The sequence below is a fragment of the Procambarus clarkii genome, chromosome 33 (assembly GCF_040958095.1).
Source record: "Procambarus clarkii isolate CNS0578487 chromosome 33, FALCON_Pclarkii_2.0, whole genome shotgun sequence".
NCBI classification, from domain to species: domain Eukaryota; kingdom Metazoa; phylum Arthropoda; class Malacostraca; order Decapoda; family Cambaridae; genus Procambarus; species Procambarus clarkii.
This window is the reverse complement of record NC_091182.1, coordinates 7,960,205-7,980,522: the sequence shown is the minus strand read 5'-3', so window position 1 is coordinate 7,980,522 and position 20,318 is coordinate 7,960,205. Positions and strand designations below refer to the sequence as shown.

Below are 20,318 nucleotides of genomic sequence, written 5' to 3'. Positions count from 1 at the left end.
TCTGATGATCTTAGGAAACGACTTCTTTGGGGGATGTGTTCTCCCAGACTTAATTAATCAAGGTCGAAGAGTGTATAGACCCCTACAGAAGGAGCAGCACGACGGAAGCCGAGGGTGACGTAACGAAAACTGCGAGAGCGGCATTTCCGGTATTCGAGGTGACGTCGGGATGGGGCGTTGAGGAGGATGATGTGAGTGGATCTGGTCACGCCGAAGAGGACACGCTGGGTGACCTGGGGCTCGATCATTTGTTCGGAGAGGAGACCGGAGGACAAGTGCAAACTGAGGAAGGTTCGGATAGGGGTATCCAAGTTACTTTCACCAGTCTTCTTCGTGTTGACCGCATCCATCTTGGTGAGCTGCAAAAGGAAGAGTTTCCAGAGTTGGTGCGGGAGGCCGAGGAGGTCTCGCCGGACCCGAGTCACCGACTCACTTCTTTATGGAAAAGGGAGTGTTAATGAGACGGTGGAGACCGGTACAAGAAGAGGCGAGTGATAGGATGATGGAAGTGAGGCATCAAGTGGTGGTGCCGACACGGTATAAAGGTGCGGTGCTCGAGCTTCCACACTCAGTTCACATTTTTATTGGCCGGGCATGGACGCAGATGTAAGGAGAGTCTGCAAGACATGTTTCCCGAACCAGAGGACGGGAAAGAACGTCCCTGCCATCCCGAAAGCACCTTTAGTTCCAGTTGCTGCTTTTGACGAGGCGTTCAAACGTCTAATTATCGACGTTGTGGGACCCTTACCAAATCAAAAAAGGGAAACAATTACTTGTCTACCATCATGTGCGCTTCTACATGATTTCCGGAAGCGATCCCAGTGAGGAAGGTGACATCAAGATGCATCATGGGACACCTTCAGCTATTCTTCTCATGCGATGGATTGCCCAAGGAGATTCAGTCCGATTGCAGGAGCGTTTTACAATCGAAGTGGTGTAGGCAGACTATCGCAGGCTGAGGAATATCCCAACTATGATCTTCATCCTACAGGCCTCAGTCGCAAGGAGCGATGGAGAGGTTCCACTTAACCCTGAAAACCGTGTTGCGAGTGTATTATGCGGAACAGGGAGAAGAGTTGGATGAAGCTATAATTTCAGCCCTGTTTGCGATAAAAGATGCTGTCGTAAAGTATCTGGGATTCTCTCCTTTCCAACTGGTGCTCGGACACGAAGTAAGAAGTCCTTTGGGGATGTTAAAGGAGCAATTGATGTCGAGGAAGACATTAATGACAGGGGAGGAATATGTGCGGAAGTTCAGGGAACGGTTGAAAACGGCGAAGAAGCTGGCTGCTAAACACCTGAAGAAAGCGCAAGAGAAGATCTCGATTTGGTACGTCAAGAATGCTATCCCAAGGGAGTTTGAGGTGGGAGCCAGAGTGATGATGTTACTATCTGGGAGAGGTAGAGTGACGGAATCACGCTTTGGTGGTCCATACACGGTCATCAGGCCAGTAGGCAGAGTAAACTATGAAATCAGCAAGCCGAATTGCCCCTGCAAGACACAAGTATGTCACGTCAAACGATTGAAGCCCTAGTTCCAGGAAGAACAGGAGAACGCAAATGGGAAGAAAATGACAGTCAGGAGAAGGGAAGTTGGTTCTATGTATGAAAATGAAAGGGAGTTGCCGGCAGAGGAAGGAATGTGGGCCCGTGCCGATGGTACGTGTCTTTCCAACACAGAGAGTTTGATGCGACAGGAGGAGAAGCTACATCATCTGACCGAGGGTCAGAGAGGAGACCTAATGACTTTAGTAAGGAAGAACGAGTCACTCTTCACAGACGTTCCCCGACGGCACAAGAGTGTAGTGCCCGATGTAGATGTGAAGGGCGGAAAGCCAATAGAGCAGAGCGCATTTAGGGTTAGTCCAGAGAAGAGGAACATCATGAGACAGGAGGTGGAATATTTGTTAGCAAATAATCTTGCTGAGCCTATCAATAGTGAATGGAGCTCACTATATGCATTAATGAAGAAGGGTGACGGCTCGTTTCGCTGTTGCACCGATTACCGCAAAAGTAAATTCCATCACCGTGTCAGATTCTCACCCTATGCCTCGAATAAGGGACTGTGTCGACCAAACGGGAAATGCAAGGTTTGTTTCCAAAGTCAACCTGCTGAAAGGCTACTACCAAATACCTTTGTCTCTTAATGCAAGGAGGATCTCTGCATTCGCTACTCTGGACGGTTTATACCAGTACAAAGTACTTCCGTTCGGCACGAAGAACATTGGAAGTTGTTTTTCAAAGGATGATGAATGAAGTGCTACGAGGAGTTGAAGGCTGCATCGTGTACATCGACAACATAGTAGTGTATGCCGACAGTTGGAAGGAACACATGAATTGACTGAGAGAGTTATTCAGAAGATTGCAAGAAGCAAACCTGACAATTTATCTTGCCAAAAGCGAGTTTGGGAAAGCCCAATTAGAATATATAGGTCTTGTCGTGGACCAAGGAGAAGTAGCTCCCGTGAACAAAAGGCTATCAAGGAATATCCAATTCCCAGGACGAGGAAAGAGCTGTTACGCTACCTCGGGATGATAGGATACTACCGTGGATTTTGTAAGAACTTCTCGACGTTGGCACACCCTCTAACAGAATTGCTATCTAAGAATGTTAGATGGAAGTGGGGTGAAGCGTGTCAAGAATAGTTCGAGAAGACGAAGAAATTATTAACAGACACACGAGTGTTGATATCACCTGACTTCAGGTCAGAACTTATTTTGTATGTCGATGCTAACGACGTGGGGATAGGAGTCATGTTGGCTCAGGAGAAAAACGGAGTTCACTGTCCAGTGGCATTCTACTCAGAGAAGTTCAAGAAGTACCAGCGAACTTATTGCATAGTGTAGAAGAAAGCTCTAGCCCTGATCAAGGCATTGCAGCATTTCGACGTCTATGTGGGTGGAGGTACTAAACTGGTGAGAGTGTTCACTGATCAAAACCCCTTGACGCTCGTACATAAAATGAAGAACTCAAACCAAAAGCTGACGAGGTGGATCTGTTCATGATGGATCTGACGAGATCTACTGTTACAAGAATACTGGCCGGAGATCAGGCACATTAAAGGAAGGGAGAACGTGATAGAGGATGCCCAATCCCGGACTTACTAACTGATATGACTTATTTTAAGGGGGAGGGGTATGTTACCGTGCCCTCTCCTATTTCTCCCCAGTGCCAGCATTATGAGTCATATCTTCTTACCTTGCAGGTTCCCTGATATACAGGGAGTCATTTGACATAGGAGGCTACTGGATAGATTACGTGTTTATGGAGAAATTGTTGTTTATAAGTTTTGCAGGTGATGGTTCTTATGCCACTTGTACATACAAAATTGCGACGTGTCTGTCGGGTTGGTGCTAAGACGTGAAGGTGCCAGCAGGCTTGCGATTGGCTGGCAGAGGTCACGGGACGTGACTGACCAATCAGAGCCCGCTGTGACGTCACTGGGAGACCTGACTCAGGCCATGCAGGTCACTGCACCAGCAGAGATTCACAGACCTTCGACGTGAGTGGAAGTGCGTCAGTGAGCTCCCGAGATTCGAGGTTTTAGGAGCCTCACTCAGTGGATTGAGTAGCCTTATGCAGTCTACCATCGTCGTAGAAGATTGGTGTATTTTCAGGGAGCATGAAGAAGCCGAGTTTAGTAGGCGAATGAAGGCCGTGGCTGTCTGTCTGTGACGGAGGTGAGCGGCGACTCTGGGAGGGCAAATCTGACGCCCTGCAGGTCACCTTCAGGTATGACGTGCAGTGCTGCACGTAATACCTGAGATGTGACTGGGTCACATCAACTGAACACCCAGATGTGACTGAGTCACATCTATTGATGTAGAGGGAAAACATCGCGTCTGGATCCATGAGAAAACATCTCGGTGAAGGAGTGAGTGTGGTAAAAGACATGCTTAGTGACTACTGGTTGGACCAGCTTGGAAGAACCGAATTCAGGGAATGTTTGTTAACAAATAACACAGAAATCATCGATAGATATAGCGATAGCAGGCGGCTTGACATCTGCGAGGCACTACATATCAAAAAGTCATCACCAGCAATCAAGAACCAATTAATGCACAACTATATTCTACCCACTTCAAGACTCTGTACCAATATAGAAGCATCAAGAGGAAGTATGGGCCAATAGGCCCTTTGCAGTTACTTCAATTCTTCCCTCTCATTTATCCAATTTATACCCATTGCACTGTGTTCTGTCTTGTGTTGGTCAAAAGTTTGTTCACCTCATCCAAAACTGTTGCAACATATCACCTCACCCAAATGCGAGTATATAAGACAAGCTGTTCAATGTTTGCATTAAGTAAAACTCTGTTTTCAGGTTACAGCTGTGTGTGTGTAAACTAAAGTCTTTGAAAATGTAATAAGTTATTACGAAACGCGTTCAAGCATTGCGTCAGACTAGAAATAAAAATGAATTTTGGAGAATTGATTTTTCAATTACCATCGACAGTAAAAAGAAACATAAGAAATATTGATAAAATTCGGGTTAGAATTATTAATCTTACTTTTTCGGTCACACACACTCACACACACACACACACACACACACACACACACACACACACACACACACACACACACACACACACACACACACACACACACACACACATACACACACACACACACACATACACACACACACACACACATACACACACACACACACACATACATATATATATATATATATATATATATATATATATATATATATATATATATATATATATATATTCATATATATATATATATATATATATATATATATATATATATATATATATATATATATATATATATATATATATATATATATATATATATATATATATATATATATATATATATATATATATATTCATATATATATATATATTCATATATATATATATATATATATATATATATATATATATATATATATATATATATATATATATATATATATATATATATATATATATATATATATATATATATATATATTAAATATGACCGAAAAAGTAAGATTACTAATTCTAACACGAATTTTCTCGATCTTTCTTACGTTTCTTTTCATGGTTGATGGTAATTCAAAAATCAATTCTCCAAAATTCATTTTTATTTCTAGTCTGACACGACACTTGAGCGCGTTTTGTAAAACTTATTACATTTTCAAAGACTCCAATATAGAAGCATCAAGAAATATGGGCCAATAAAAATAGGCCTTCTGCAGTTACCAACCTTTAATACCCATAGTTTCGTGTCCTGTCTTGTGTTAAAAGTTTATTTTCACCTCATCCAAAACTATTGTAACATGTCACCTCACCCAAATGTAGGTATAAAAACTCGAAGATGTTTAAGCTCTATTCAGTTAAAGTTGTGTGTGTGTGTGTAAACTCAAATGCCTTAGGCATTTGAGCAGAATTCTGTGTTGCGTTTCACTTACGAGATGGAAAAGGATGGGAAGCTGCCCTTTCTAGATGTAACAGTCATGGAAAGGAGCGGAGTTTTCCACACTGCAGTCTACACTAAGGAAACAAACATAGGAATGAGCCTGAATGCCAACAGTGACTGCCCGGACAGGTACAAGAGGAGTGTTGTTAACGCTTATGTCGACCGTGCCCTCAGCCACAGCTCAGAATGGAAGCAAGTCGACGAAGAACTCCGTAGGATAAGGCAGGTCCTAGTCAACAACGGCTTCTCCAATGGTTTCGTGGAAGACATCATAAGAAGGAAAGTCAAATGCCATGCAACCTCTGAAGAGACACCTAACACAACACCTATACCCCCTATATCTTGAGGTTATCTTGAGATGATTTCGGGGTTTAGTGTCCCCGCGGCCCGGTCCTCGACCAGGCCTCCACCCCCAGGAAGCAGCCCGTGACAGCTGACAAACTCCCAGGTACCTATTTACTGCTAGGTAACAGAAGCATTCAGGGTGAAAGAAACTTTGCCCATTTGTTTCTGCCTCGTGCGGGAATCGAACCCGCGCCACAGAATTACGAGTCCTGCGCGTTATCCACCAGGCTACGAGGCCCTCTATTAGACTATTTTACAGGAACTTCTTTTCCACAGCTCATAAAACGGAGGAAAGGGTCCTGAAAGATATTGTCAGTAGAAACGTTATCCCTACAGACAAAAATCAGAAGATACAACTGACGATTTACTATAAAACCAGAAAAACGACCAGCCTACTCATGAGAAACTCTCCAGACACAAAGCAGAACGCTTTAAAAGAGACCAACGTCGTCTATGCCTTCAAATGCCCTCTTGGGGACTGTAAGCTCCAAAAAAAAACAGTATATAGGCAAGACAACAACATCTCTTTCCAGGCGTTTAACGATGCATAAGCAACAGGGCTCCATTAAGGAACATATAATCTCTTCCCACAAACAAACCATCACCAGAGAAATCTTAGCAAACAACACAGAAATCATCGATAGATACAGCGATAGCAGGCGGCTTGACGTCTGCGAGGCACTACACATCAAGAAGTCAACACCAGCAATCAACAGCCAATTAATGCACAACTATATTCTACCCACTTCAAGACTCCGCTCCAATACAGAAGCATCAAGAAATATGGACCAATAGGCTTTCTACAATTACTTCCATTCAATACCCATTGTTTCGTGTTCTGTCTTGTGTTTGAATTTAATACCCATTCAATACCCTTTGTTTCGTGTTCTGTCTTGTGTTGGAATTTAATACCCATTGTTGAAAGTTCGTTTTTCACCTCATCCACCTCACACAAATGTAGATATAAACCTCGAAGATGTGTAAAGCTCTATTCAGTTTCAGTTGTGTGTTTGTAAACTAAAGTCTTTGAAAATGTAATAAGTTTTACTAAACGCGCTAAAGTGTCGCGTCAGACTAGAAATAAAAATGAATTTTGAAGAATTGATCTTTGAATTACCATCAACAGTGAAAAGAAACATAAGAAAGATAGAGAAAATTCGTGTTAGAATCATTAATCTTACTTTTTCGGTCATATTATTTAATAATATATGTCTACAGGAAAGACTGCTACCAAAATATATATATATATATATATATATATATATATATATATATATATATATATATATATATATATATATATATATATATATATATATATATATATATATTCATGCCTGTTTCCTTACATGTTTAATGTAGATCCTAGTATAGTACACTTTTAATAATTTTTACTGATGTGTTTAAGTGCGCCCTCCATCTCCCTTTGAGCATTATATAAGTGATTCTATAATTGCACCGCACTATCAATACTATTATTATTGGAAATATCCTAGTGACTGGTAACATTTAAGTAACACTGGTATATATAGTTGTGAGATTTTTCTCTACGCCTACCTCCCTTAGGAGGTGGACTACAAGTTTAAAGTCTGCTCACGGCAGTTAAGCATGAGTCCAATAGAAAAAAGGAAAAGCGGGAGCAAACCGCCAGGCCTCCACCACCAAGGGTGAAAACCTGTCCACAATAGGCCACTGGCTCCTCCTAGTTAAACAGGACGTTAAAACTAATAAAGGGTAACCGACAGGTTCTCACAATCAAATATTTATATTTGATGTGGCGCTATGAATTGGAATTCGAATTCCCAGGAACAGCCGCCTTATCAAGATCACATCAACATTTAATAATATGCAGAAATATGGTGGAATAATATGGTTGAAGGGTTGACATCAAAGACCGTTTTCTATAACATAACAATTTATTAATAACAAGAGACTAACTACTACATTACCTAGTTTACTTTACATTAATGTCCATCCAGTGGCACGATAACAAACAGCTAAATAGCAACCCTTGCTGTGAGGCTGCATACTGAACTAACCTGAACACAGGTGTGCCCACTGATGACGCAATATTGCAAATCAAAGAAAAATATCACAGACTAAGTTACACCACAGCGAATGGTTACGTTATTGTACATCAAGTGGCATTTGCAACACAGCTATTCAACAGCCCCTCGAGAAGTGACAGCAGGCTCCATCTTGCTGACACTTCGGGCTAACAAGTGAACTAACTGAACAAATGAAGGATATCCACTGAAGACAAAGACACAAGCAGGCAATCAATAGTGTCTCGGTTTCCCTGACAGCTACTATTATCACAAACTTAGGGGTCCTCCCGCCCCCCAGGAGAGACCCACGTAACTAGGAGGGTAGTCCAACAGTGACCACCCCCCCCCCCCCTATCACAACCCAGTGTGAACACTCTTTGCAACTCCCAACAAGAAGTTGCCCTGTTGTAAACAGTAACAAAGACAGGCAAGGCGGGATTCTGGGACACAGCTCCACAGATCCCTAGATGACTCTACTCTCGTCACCAGACGACAACCAAAAGAAATTGCCTTAAGTGATTAATTACGTTAATTGACTGATCGCAGCAGTCAGCAACAAAGTACTACGGTAATCACAAACAATTGTCTCACACTAGACAACATGATGATACTCTACTTTAATCTTTAACACTTGTCTCTCTTGTTAACAATAACTCAAACATATATTACATCACACTTGACTCCTTGCAAGTATTCAGTGAGTAATTCTCAATTAAGGTCAAACGGACCACTAATTACATCCCCATTGAGTTACGTTAACTAAGCCTACCCTAACTTGGGAGCTTCTCCACAGTCTGTGTCAAAAAATTACTAGTGAGTGTTAATTACCCTAATTAATTCCCTAATTACTTCTGAGCCATTAATTAACTGTCACCAGGACCGATAATTAATCATCCATAAATACGTCTCACTCCGCACTGCCTAAGCAGGTCTCATCAAACACTGAATTCACGGGAAAGGAGTTAATTACCCTAATTAACAAGATGTGCCACTGTCCTCAGACAAGATATGGTTAATACAACGATTTATGCTAGCTCCATGACCTCGCTTTACCGAGTCACCGGAGCTCTCCAATGCTAATTACTCCACTAATTAACCTGAGCCACTAATTGCAATACCCCTGAAAGGTAATTAGTCTCAAGCATATTACGTTAACACAAATACTGACAGATCCTCTCCCACTACGTGAATTCATGATGAGAAGGCTAATTACATAATTAGCTAGAGTGGTCAATTAGTTGTCACACGGACAATTATATGCTCCTGAGACGTATCTCACTCTAGCTCAACACTGTTCTCTCTTAACAGCCCTCACTCACTCCACAATACTAAGTGTGCACCCCTTATCCAGTTAATTACCCCTTTACTTAATAAACTCACTGAATCCTTATGTCCTCAACACAACTTAAAGAAACAAAGTAACCCCAGCGTTACATAGGTCACACTACAATGGCATGCAACATCATAAAAGCACTGCCCACATATGGTTGCGGCTACTGCAACTTGCTAATTACTGTGCCCACACAATAATGACACACGGTTGTGCAACACACAAAAGTCTACCAATATTACTGCCCCCCTCTTTTTCTTGCACCCGTTGCAAAGGACTACTGTGAACACACACATACCTCAGCAAGTCAATTAACCCATCAATTGCCTGCTCTCATTAAGTACTGTGAATTCCCCTGAATAATCCTAGAGGTCCCTTAAATCCTCAACACAGTTCCTGGGGCAATAATATCGTATAAACTGAAACAATACTGCACAAACCTGCAACATAATGATGCCGTCAGCATACCCCACATGCTAATGACATCATTAGGCAATCAGTCAGCAATCACATCTACTGACTCACCACACAACACAGTACATAAACATTCAAATGAACACATAGAAATGGCATTCACATAATCAATGAAAATTATATTACCAAGTAATCGTAACTAACTACTTCTAATGATTATAATTTTACGGTACTCTATGGCATTAATCCAGTCTGAACGATTATATAGAATCGACAGGCTGGATCACTTATATGGTAAATCTCTACACTGACCGGTTACATACTCTAGTCAGTCTACTATATATACAGTGTGGTCCCGTGTATAATATCTATCTCCAGGTACCGCCCCTATGAAACACCTGGCCCTACTGACAGCTGTCACTCAGCTGCTTCTCTAGCCTGGCGTGGCTCTGAGACAACTCTTACCGAGAATTTCCACCGGTATGCATCACAATGATAATAGTCCTATCATTTCTACTGCCCTCTTTCCCTTATTATTTCCTCATTTCCCAAGTCACTACCACACTAGCTGACAACACTTAGCTTGCTTGCTCCACATGCGTCGACAAGATGTGGCCCTAGGCTGTCCCGGGAAAGTGGCCAAGGCATGTGGCCACCGCGTGGCCCACAGCGCCCCTCCCAAGCTCAGAGGGGGGGTGGGGTTTGGCTGGCGCGGGTGACCTAGGTGGGTGGCCGCACGCGGGCCGGGCCGAGCCGAGCCGGGCCGGGCCGGGCCAAGCCGCTGGGTGGCCTGGGGGTGGCCACGGGTAGCGCATGACGTCATAGCACCCCACCGGCTGAGCTGGCGGGCGGGGTGGGGTGGGGTGTGGCCGCGCGGGTTGCCTGGGTGGGTGGCCACGGGTGGGCGCGCACATGGGTGCCTCAGGCTGGCAGGCTGCCGCCCACAGGAGTACCCACACAGCTGGGGAATCACAACCTTGCTCTACACTGGGGTGACAATGGCCGGCGGCGTCCCCACACTGACGCAGCCTGGCGGAATGCAAAGTCCAACATGGGCCTGTAATATCACACACACTTACACTGCCCAACACCAATCGTCCATTGCCACTAGACAGGATACTCGACCCACCTGTTACACCATGAGGCTCTGCCAGCCTGCCTCATGGGTGAACACAGTTAACTGTCTCTTTAGCTTTTTACTGTTTCTTTCGTAAATCCTTGGCCCCAATTCACCTAATTGGGCCTTGACACAACCAGGGATAGCAGGGGTGCCATCCCTGCTAGTTAACACGGTAACGTCCGCGATTAACGGGGTGGAGGGGGAAAACTCCCCCCCTCCACCCAGACACGTCCTAGTCCACCTGCTACCCTGCTCAGACTGACGATTTCCCGCGCTAGGGAAACTTAAAATGCCCATACCTTCTCCCTACCTTGTCTTGACCAATCAGCTTGAAGCCGGCACGGCTCCTCGTGCCGCATCCAACCATACCTCTTCGCGCCAAAACTAGGCTTGGAGCACACATGCCTAACCCAATCACCTCTCTCCGTCACCCTCGGGCGCCCTGTGACGTCACAAGGAGGGTGAGGCCTAAGGAGAGTGGCGTGATGTCTCCCATGTGGGGGGGAAAGGCAACGTTCACTCCACTCTTCCCCCACCTCTAACGGTTTTAGTCAATTACCTCACCGTCCTATTTCACAGAAACAGGAAAATCTCTGTAATTCTCTCTACAGAGCAATCACAGACTTCGAACTACTCACAAATGATAGTCCATAACATAAGCTTTCATTCAACACCCAACAAGCATATGTTTTTTTGAAAGCTTCAGTTTCTAGAGTGACTAGCCTAATCTAGAAACTAGGAAAACTAGCTGAGGGATCTAGATCCCTCATAATGGACGTGTACCATAGGTTGGTAATACTGAATAAGACTGATCGTGGTAACGTATCATTGTCTGGTGACAGTTTAACCACTGAGCTGCATTGCTGGGATGCAGAGTTACAAACCCAGATGATGTCCTTATATGCAGTTGAGTGACACAGGTGTGTAACAGGTGACCTGTGACTTTGTTACGGTGAGCAAGACTCGGAGGGAGTGCTGTAGCTGCATGAAGCAGCGACTTGAGGTTAGTACCGAGTCTTCCTTCACTCTTCCGTGGGTACAAGGCCGGATCGCAAGTAGTGGTTCAACCTGTGGTTCGACTAGAGGGGGATCAGTGGCACCCAAGTGTGAGGGAGCAAAGACCCGAGGCGGTGGTCATTGTGTGGTCCTCATCTCAGGGACCGACCCCGATCCTCGGCCTCCTAACAATATATAAGGTTTTGGCAGTGTTTTTGTAGGTGGTGACAGTTAGAGGTGGGCACAATATGAATGTATAAGTGTGTACTAGGGGTAGAGGTGCAGGTGGTGACAGTGGGGGGTGGCCACCATATGCATATGATGTCACAATAACGTGGCTGAAGAATGTTGACCAAACCACACACTAGAAAGTGAAGAGATGACAACGTTTCGGTCCATCCTGGACCATTATCAAGTCGATTGTGGTGACCATAACCACGACTATGGGCGTGGTCACCATATCCATGTATAAGGTTGTAGCAGGGTGATGATGCAGGTGGTGACAGTGGGAGGTGTACCATGTGCAAATATAAGTTTGTGGCAGGTGTGAAATTTTTGTTCTCTGACAAAATCAAAAGAATTTATTAATATTGATGTTACATTAATTGTAACTACCTCGCAAGAGAGAGGCAGACCTCAGACAGCAAGAACTGCCAAAGGCAGGTTTTTAACTTAAAGGCCAAGATAATAGGCAAGCGGGAACAAACCGCAAGGTGCCACCACACGGGTGGAACCTGTCACTTAGGTCGTTGGCTCTTCCTAGGAAAACTAATAAAGGGCAGCCGACAGATACTCACACCAAACTTTAATTTGATGTGTGGTGCTGTGCAATGGACTCTAGCTTTAGATAGACTTAATATACACATAAGCAGGCAAAGCGTTGCAGAACATGAAATGTGGGGCAATAATCTTGGTAGGTTTGACTTGGAGTTCCACCTGCGCTGCCGTTGAGTGAGGACGTGTCGCTTGACCGCTCTGGCAGTTTGAGGTAGTTGCTGTTTTCGCCAGCAGGGGGTGTGGGGGTGTCTACCCTCCCTGCTGTTCCTGGTGGTGGGGACGTGGCGTGTTTTGCGATGGGCGGCCCTATTCCCGCTGTCGTGCGGTTAAACTCCATCGGATTGGAGTTTACTGGCCGTGCTGGATACCCGCTGGTGGATGTGGTATTGGGTGACATGCTTTGAGTCCCGGTTCAGGACGTATATGGTGTTGAGCTGGTCACTGCTCACCGTGTCATCATCAAGTTTGTGGGTGAGGCGGTATACCGTGCTTTTCTACGGAGGTACAAGGGACGTACTTTGCAGCTGCAGGAAGGCTCCGGGTCGGTGACCATTTCGGACCATAGTGGTGCTGTGACGTATGTCAGTGTTCATGGCACCCCTATGGAGTTTCCTGAGACTCTCCTCCGGCGGTTCTTCCAGAGGTACGGCGCCGTCATCAGTGTGCGGATGAACTCACATTCGTCTGGCACGTATTCGGGTGTCAAGACCAACATTCGGACCCTCGGGATGCGACTGAGGTCGGACATTTCGTCCTCTGTCCGGCTGTTGGGATACTACGTGCGGGTGTTTTATGCCCGACAACCCGTACTTGCTTCTGATGTGGCTTGTTGGGGCATCAGGCTGCCGGGTGTACTGCTGATCCGGTCGCTCCCGTGAACTTGTTCCGTGAAGAGGATTTCCCGCCGCTTCCTCTGGAGGAGGACTCCGGGGGTGAGGAGGTGAGCGTCCCGTTCGCTGCTGAGGCTCCCCCAGCATCACCCGACGTTCCCCTGTTTGTCGCAGACTCTCCTCCGGGTGTTGCGGTGCCGTCGGATGTTTCTCCTGACCATGTCTCTGGCCTACCAAACCCGTGGACCTTCCTGGTACTCCCTGTGGAGCATCGCAGTCTGCTTCCTCGTCTTCGTTTGCGGATCCTGGCCCTGCGTCCGCGCCTCGGGTCCCTGCTGTGCTGGGTGCTGGGGTGGCTGCGGAGCCTCCTGCTGTGTGTGGTCCGGTTCCTCCTGTGGTAGAGGCTGCTGCCATTCTGCGTCGGGCGTCGGTTCGTCCAGCAAGTGGTGCCCGTGCTTCTGGATCTTCTTCCGGCTCTGAAGATATCCGGGCGGAGCCCAAACGTTCCAGGCGTTCGCCTACTGCCTGGGCTGATTTTGGGGACTTCAGTGACTGTGGGTCTTCAGGTGTTGACGGCGTGGCTCCGGATGAGTCGTTGTCTCCACAGTTGGTGGTGATGGAGGTACATGTGCCTGCTGGGGCTGGTGACTGTGTGTCGGGTGTGCCTCCTGTTCCTTTCCCGCCCGGGGGCTCTCCGCAGTGGGGTGTGGTGGCTTCCGGTGCCAGGGTTGGTGAGGATACTGGTGCTGGGCGTGGCCTGGTGGTGACTTTGAGAAAGGATGCGCGCCGCCATGGTTCCCTGCAGTCGTCTGGTGGTGTGCCCGTGGCCGCTGGTGCCCCTGTGGTGGTGCCCTCTGTCCGGCCCCCTACTATGGTGGACCTGGAGGCCTGGGTTGCCGAGTTCCTGCTGTCTGAGAAGCCGGAGGACTTTTCTGATGAGCGGGTTCCAGGTGTATGGGATAGGGTGGCGGTTACTCGTGTCCAGAGGGACACCATATGGGTTCCCTGTCTGCGAGTGTTTGTTGCCGGGGTTCCGCTTCACATGGCACCCCCGGTGGTGGGTAAAGCCTCTTGGGGGAGGTGGCTGATTTGGGAGGCCTTTAATGTGCGGTATCCCCATTCCCAGGCTAACATGTAAGCTGATTTTACTTTGACATGTATGTTATCCTTCTGCATTGCTCGCATGTGTTTTTATTCTTAGCTTGTTGTGTGCTGTGCGATTTTCTTGTTTTGTTTCATGATGTTCTTTATGTTGTGTTTTGTTCTCGGTCCTTCAGGCCGATGCGTATTTGTTGTTGTGTATGTACCTATGTTTATTTTCTGATTTGCATGGGTTGCTTGTTTATTATTGGTTTGTTGCGGGGCGGTTGGTTTGGTGTGGGTGTTTTTATTCATGTCTTGTTTCTGTGCTGTACGTTTGCACTGGTGTTTTAATTATTACTTTACATGTTGTCCTTGTTTATTATTTTTTTTGTGTGTGTGTTTTGTGCTTGTCCTGTTATGTTTTCTGTTATGCATCTTGATGTTTGTTTTGTTTATGATGTTTTGTTTTGAGATGTTAATGTGCTTGCTTGTGTGACAATTGATTTCTATTTTGTGTCTTGATGTCTGTGTTTTTCACTGCATTTATCGTGTTTGTATTTTGTTGTACTGAGCTGCCGGCCCTTCTGGCCGGTGGTCTATTGTTTTGTTTTGTTATGTTTTCTGTGTTTTTTTCTCGTTTTTATTGTATTTAAATTGCATGCTTTGCATGTAAAAATAAAAAAAAAATAAAAACTTAGGTCGTTGGCTCCTCCTAGCAAAACTAATAAAGGGCAGGTGATGGATTCTCACACCAAAATTTAATTTGATGTGTGGTGCTGTGCAATGGACTCTAGCTTTAGATAGACTTAATATACACATAAGCAGGCAAACCGTTGCAGAACATGAAATGTGGGACAATAATCTTGGAAGGTTCGACTTAAACGACCGTTTTCTAGAAACATAACAATTTATTCAACAAAACTAGAACTACTACAACAAAGAGTTTACGTTACTTTACTGTCACCCCAGTGGCACATTAGAACAGCTATTCAACAGACTGGTGGACCCAATGGATCATTCCCGTCGTCACTGACTGAACAATGACACTAACCGAGATGAGTGGTGCCCACTGGTGATGCAACCTTGCAAACAATATTGTCACGCCTTCACGGTGAACAAATACTATAGTCACAAAACTTGTGGCACTCGCTGCTCTACCAACGAGGTACCATTTAACATGGCGGGTGATCCAAGAATGATTATCCCCTATAAAAATCTTGCGTTAACACTTGTCTCTCAGGACAACAACAAAAGTTACACTAATTGAATTTAAACAATACGTTAATACACTCGTGTCTCAAAGATACTTAAATGGTATCAATAACTCGTAAATAAAATAATTGCATCATACTTGAAACATCAAGCATTCGGTGAGTAATCCCCAATCAATTACTGAACATAACAGCCTAATAATTCAGACGAGTATTGATAAAGACTACTGTCATCCAACTGACAGGTATCTTCCGGTCTTACGACAAGATTCCCTTAACGGGGGTTCCGCTACTTTACCACACAAGGCTACAAGACACCCTGTGTAAACAACATCATCATCACCATTTGAATTCACGAAGTGGCGGGTGCTAATTCCCGTTAATTAGCTACGAGTGCTTAATCCCCCTGCAAGCAGACAGGTCCGATTAGTCCAATGAATTACGACAGCTTGTCAATTGACAGCGCAATTGACTCCGACCATGACAGGACAGTCAACCCCTTACGTTAATCAATCACTTAATTAACGACATCTCGTTAATTCGTTAACACTACGTGGATTCCGTCCTCTGCCTCTGGGGGGAGTGGACGTCGGGCTCTGGCTGCCAGTAGCTGTTTGTCGCTGACTGGTGGTGGTTGCTCGTTGCTGTGGGTCGCCAGCTGACTGAGGCGGAGGTCAGCAATATGGCGGCGGCTGGTGGTGGCCGCATCCGCCGTGTGAATACTGCTCGGCTGGAGTTCTCTGCACCGGTGGATTGGGAACTAGTGGCGGCTGCGCTTTTGGATGTCCTTCAGGTGGATATTAAAGATCTCCTCGGTCTCGAGAAATTTTCTCCCACTCGCGTGGCGGTGACGTTTGCCACGTCACCTGGATACGAGCGGTTTGTGGGGTGTTGGAACGAGCGGACGACTCCCCTTCCTCATTCGGCTGTGTCTGTGACTGTCTCTGATCCGTGGGGTCCACTGACCTTTGTGAGCGTGCACGGGGTACCTGTTACGTTTCCAGAGGTGGAGCTTTCTTCTGTGTTTACGAGGTATGGTATGGTGTTGCGTCATCGGTACAACTTGTTTAGTGCCGGGCGGCTGCGGGGCCTCCGGCTGGGTACTCGCACGCTGCATATGCGCCTCAAGGAGCCCATCCCCTCCAAGGTTATGTGCTGTGGTCTTCCGCTCCGGGTTTTCTATCCAGGGCAGGCCCGCACGTGCTTCCGCTGTGGGGAGGAGGGCCATGACGCTGCCCAGTGTGAGGTTCCTCGACCGGAGACTGCTTCTGTATTCAGTGTGGGGGATTTTCCCCCCCTCCGTGAGGATGGTGCATCCCTGGCTGGTCCTCGGCGTGGGGGTGTAAATGATGGGGCACCTGTGACTGTTGTGCCTGGTGGTGCGCCTGCGACTGTTGTGCCTGGTGGTGCACCTGCGTCTGCTGTGCCTGGTGGTGCACTTGCGACTCCTGTGCCTGGTGGTGCACTTGCGACTGCTGTGCCTGGTGGTGCACCTGCGACTGCTGTACCTGGTGGTGCACCTGTGACTGTTGTGCCTGGTGGTGCACCTGCGTCTGCTGTGCCTGGTGGTGCACCTGCGACTGCTGTGCCTGGTGGTGCACCTGCGACTGCTGTGCCTGGTGGTGCACCTGCGACTGTTGTGCCTGGTGGTGCACCTGCGACTGCTGTGCCTGCTGGTTCGTCTGTGCCTGTAGTGTCTTCTGTGCCAGCTGTGGTGGAGGACGTGGCTGCTCCTGATTCCCGTCTTCTACTTCCGGTGGATGTGGAGGTGCATCCTGTTCCTGGTGCTTCGTTGGTGAATGGGCGTGGTGTTGGGAGTGTCGTCTCGGTGCCTCCCGTTGTAGGCGATGCTTTCACTGAGGGTGATGGAAGCGTCGTCGTTGGTGCCGGCGTTCCTGTTGCATGCATTGCGAGTCCGCTTTCTGCTCCCCCTGCGGGTGTGTGCCGTGAGGGGGCATTGACCTCCCTTGCTCCTCGCCGGAAGCGCGTTGCGGGGGCGCGCTCACGCAGTCGAGAGCCCCCTGGCAAACGGATTGGTACTTCGCGGAGTTGTGCCTTGGGTGGTGCCCCCCCCTCCTCCTCCTAATTCTCCTGTGTCTGATATGGATTCCGGAAGTGATGCAGTGCCGGTTGGCAGCGAGAATTCCTCGTCGGTGGTGGACGTTGGTGATACCTGGTCAGTGGCAGCGGGGTCTCGGCGTGCTTCACTGGGTGATGCCGGCACTGTCCGCCTCCTGCGGGATCAGAGGCCAGGCATTATGGTGGATTCCCCGACGGTGGGGCGGCGGCAGTTTGAGCCTCAGGATGATGATGGCGCCTCTGCAGTGGGTGGCTCTGTGCCCTCTGGTGGTCCTGGAGGGGCTAGGGGTCATTAATGGGTTCGATGGCGCCTGCTATTGTTTGTGCGTCTTTGAATGTTCGTGGTCTGAATGCTTTGGCGGTCCAATTGGGCCTTGTGGATGTGCTTCGGGAGCAGCGGGTGGATGTGGCTCTGATCCAAGAGCACAATGTTCGGGATGTGTCTGTGTTGCAGGGGTTGTGTGCTGAGTATCATGTTGTGTTGAACCCGCCGAGGACGTCCTTTGGGGGAACGCTGATGTTGTTTTCGCGGAGGGCATCCATTTCCGTGCTTCACACGGAAATGGATGAAGAAGGGCGGGTCTTGTTTGTTCGGGCTGAGTATTTCGGGGTTGTGGTTCCGTTCTTGACAGTGTACGCCCCTTCTGGGGTAACGCATCGTCAGGACCGGGAGCTGTTTTTTCGGGAGGGGCTTTTGCCATACCTGCGGCATGATACGCAGGATTTGATCTTTGGGGGGGATTTTAATTGTGTTACGTGTGTGAGGGATTGCTCTAGTGCTCACCCTCGGAATGTTTCAGCCTCTTTAATTGAGGTTTTGCGTGCGTGCGGGTTTCGCGATGCGGCTGTTTTGTGTGGCGACTCGTTGGAGTATACCTTCGCTGCGCGTGGGGCGAGTTCTAGGTTGGATAGGTTCTATGTTTCTGGTGGGGAGTGTTCGGTTTTTTATTTTCGCACGGTCCCGGTGGCTTTCTCGGATCATTGTTTGGTGGTTGTCCGGGTTGGGGTCCGGAGTCAGGTGCGGGTGGGGCCTGGGTGGTGGAAACTCAATTGTCGGTTATTGCGTTGTCCACGTATTTGTGCGCAGTTTCGGGCCTGGTGGGTTGGCATCGTTGCCCGGAAGGCTGATTTCTCCTCTTTGTTCGTTTGGTGGGAGTGGTGTAAGGTGGAGTGTCGGAGGTTTTTTGGGATTGTTGCTAAGCAGGAGGCTGCCGGGAGGTTTGGTTTGCTGCGGTTCCTTCAGGCGCGTTTGTCTTCTTTATATGTGCGGTTGAATGCTGGGGTTGACTGCTTTAGTGAGATTGCCGAGTGTAAGGAGCGTATTTGTGATTTGTGTGCGGTGTTGGCTGACGGTGTTCGCGTGCGTGCTCGTGTAGCTGAGCGGGTGGATGGGGAGAGGCTCTCTCCCTTTCTTTTAGGGAGGGAGAAGGCTGCTAGGGGTTCCGTTCTTCTCAAGGGCCTTCGGCGGCCTGATGGGTCTGTGATTTCTAGCACAGAGGGTGTTCTGCTTACCGCGCGGCGGGAGTTGGAGGCACTCTATGGGGAGGTGCATGGTGATGGTGTGCTCGCGGGTTCCTTTTTGGACAGGTGCTTCCCCGGTTTGTCGCGCTCGGAGTGTGACCGGTTGGTGCAGGATGTTTCCACGGTGGAGCTCCTGGAGGTGGTTCGGTCGTTTCGTTCTGGGAGAGTGCCGGGTGCGGATGGCCTGCCCATTGAGTTCTACTTTACCTTTTGGGATGTGTTGGGGGGGGGGGTGCTTTTGGAAGTGGTGCAGGCGTGTTTGCGTTTGGGTGCTCTGCCTGATTCCTTTTGTGACGGGATCGTGCGGCTACTCCCGAAGTCGGGCGATTTGCAGTTGTTTTCCAATTGGAGGCCTATTAAGCTCTTAAATGTTGATTATAAGATTCTTTCTAAGGTTTTAGCGCGTCGATGTCGGGGTGTCGTTGCGTCGGTGGTCTCTATGGAGCAATTTTGTGGTGTGCCTGGCCGTGCCCTGATGCATTGCAATGCCTTACTTCGTGACGTGCTTCTCTATGCGTCCGAGTATCGGCTTTCGGCGGCTATGATCAGCCTGGACTGGTCCAAGGCCTTTGATCGGGTGTCTTTAGAGTTTGTTTTTAGTGCTATGGAGAGGCTTGGTTTTCCGGTGGTGTTTGTGGGGTGGGTCCGTTTGTTGTATGTCTGGAGTCGCAGTCGCGTTTGTGTGAATGGGTTTTTTAGCTCCTTTTTTCCTATTTGCCGTTCCGTTCGTCAGGGGTGTCCCATGTCCATGCTTTTGTATGTGATTTTTCAGGAACCTCTTTTCCGGGCGGTGAAAGCGTGTTCTTTGATCGTGCCTCCTTGTCTGCCGTCCGGTCTCCGGCTACCCGTTTGCGGGTATGCTGCCGACACCATTCTATTTGTAGCTTCGGATGATTCTGTTGCAGCTGTCCAGGACGTTCTCCTGCGGTTTGAGTCCGCTACGGGGGCCGTTCTTAATCGGGCGAAGTCGGGGTTGATGGGGATCGGTGAGTGGGCCTCCCGCCTGGTGTGGGATAGGTCGTGGTTTCCGGTGGTCTCCTCGATTCGGGTTCTTGGGGTTACTTGGTTTGCCTCCTATGACCACTCCTTGGAGTGGAATTGGGGTGCTGTCTCTCGGTCGG

At 47.6% G+C, this 20,318-nt stretch overlaps 1 protein-coding gene across 1 annotated transcript; it reads left to right on the top strand.

Annotated features, from left to right (window-relative positions):
- The first annotated feature begins 1,010 nt into the window (after nucleotides 1–1,010).
- Nucleotides 1,011–1,535, top strand: LOC138370713 (uncharacterized). The gene has a single exon (XM_069335312.1). It carries the CDS (start codon nucleotides 1,011–1,013, stop codon nucleotides 1,533–1,535), a length of 525 nt encoding a protein of 174 aa, XP_069191413.1.
- The last annotated feature ends 18,783 nt before the right edge of the window (nucleotides 1,536–20,318 follow it).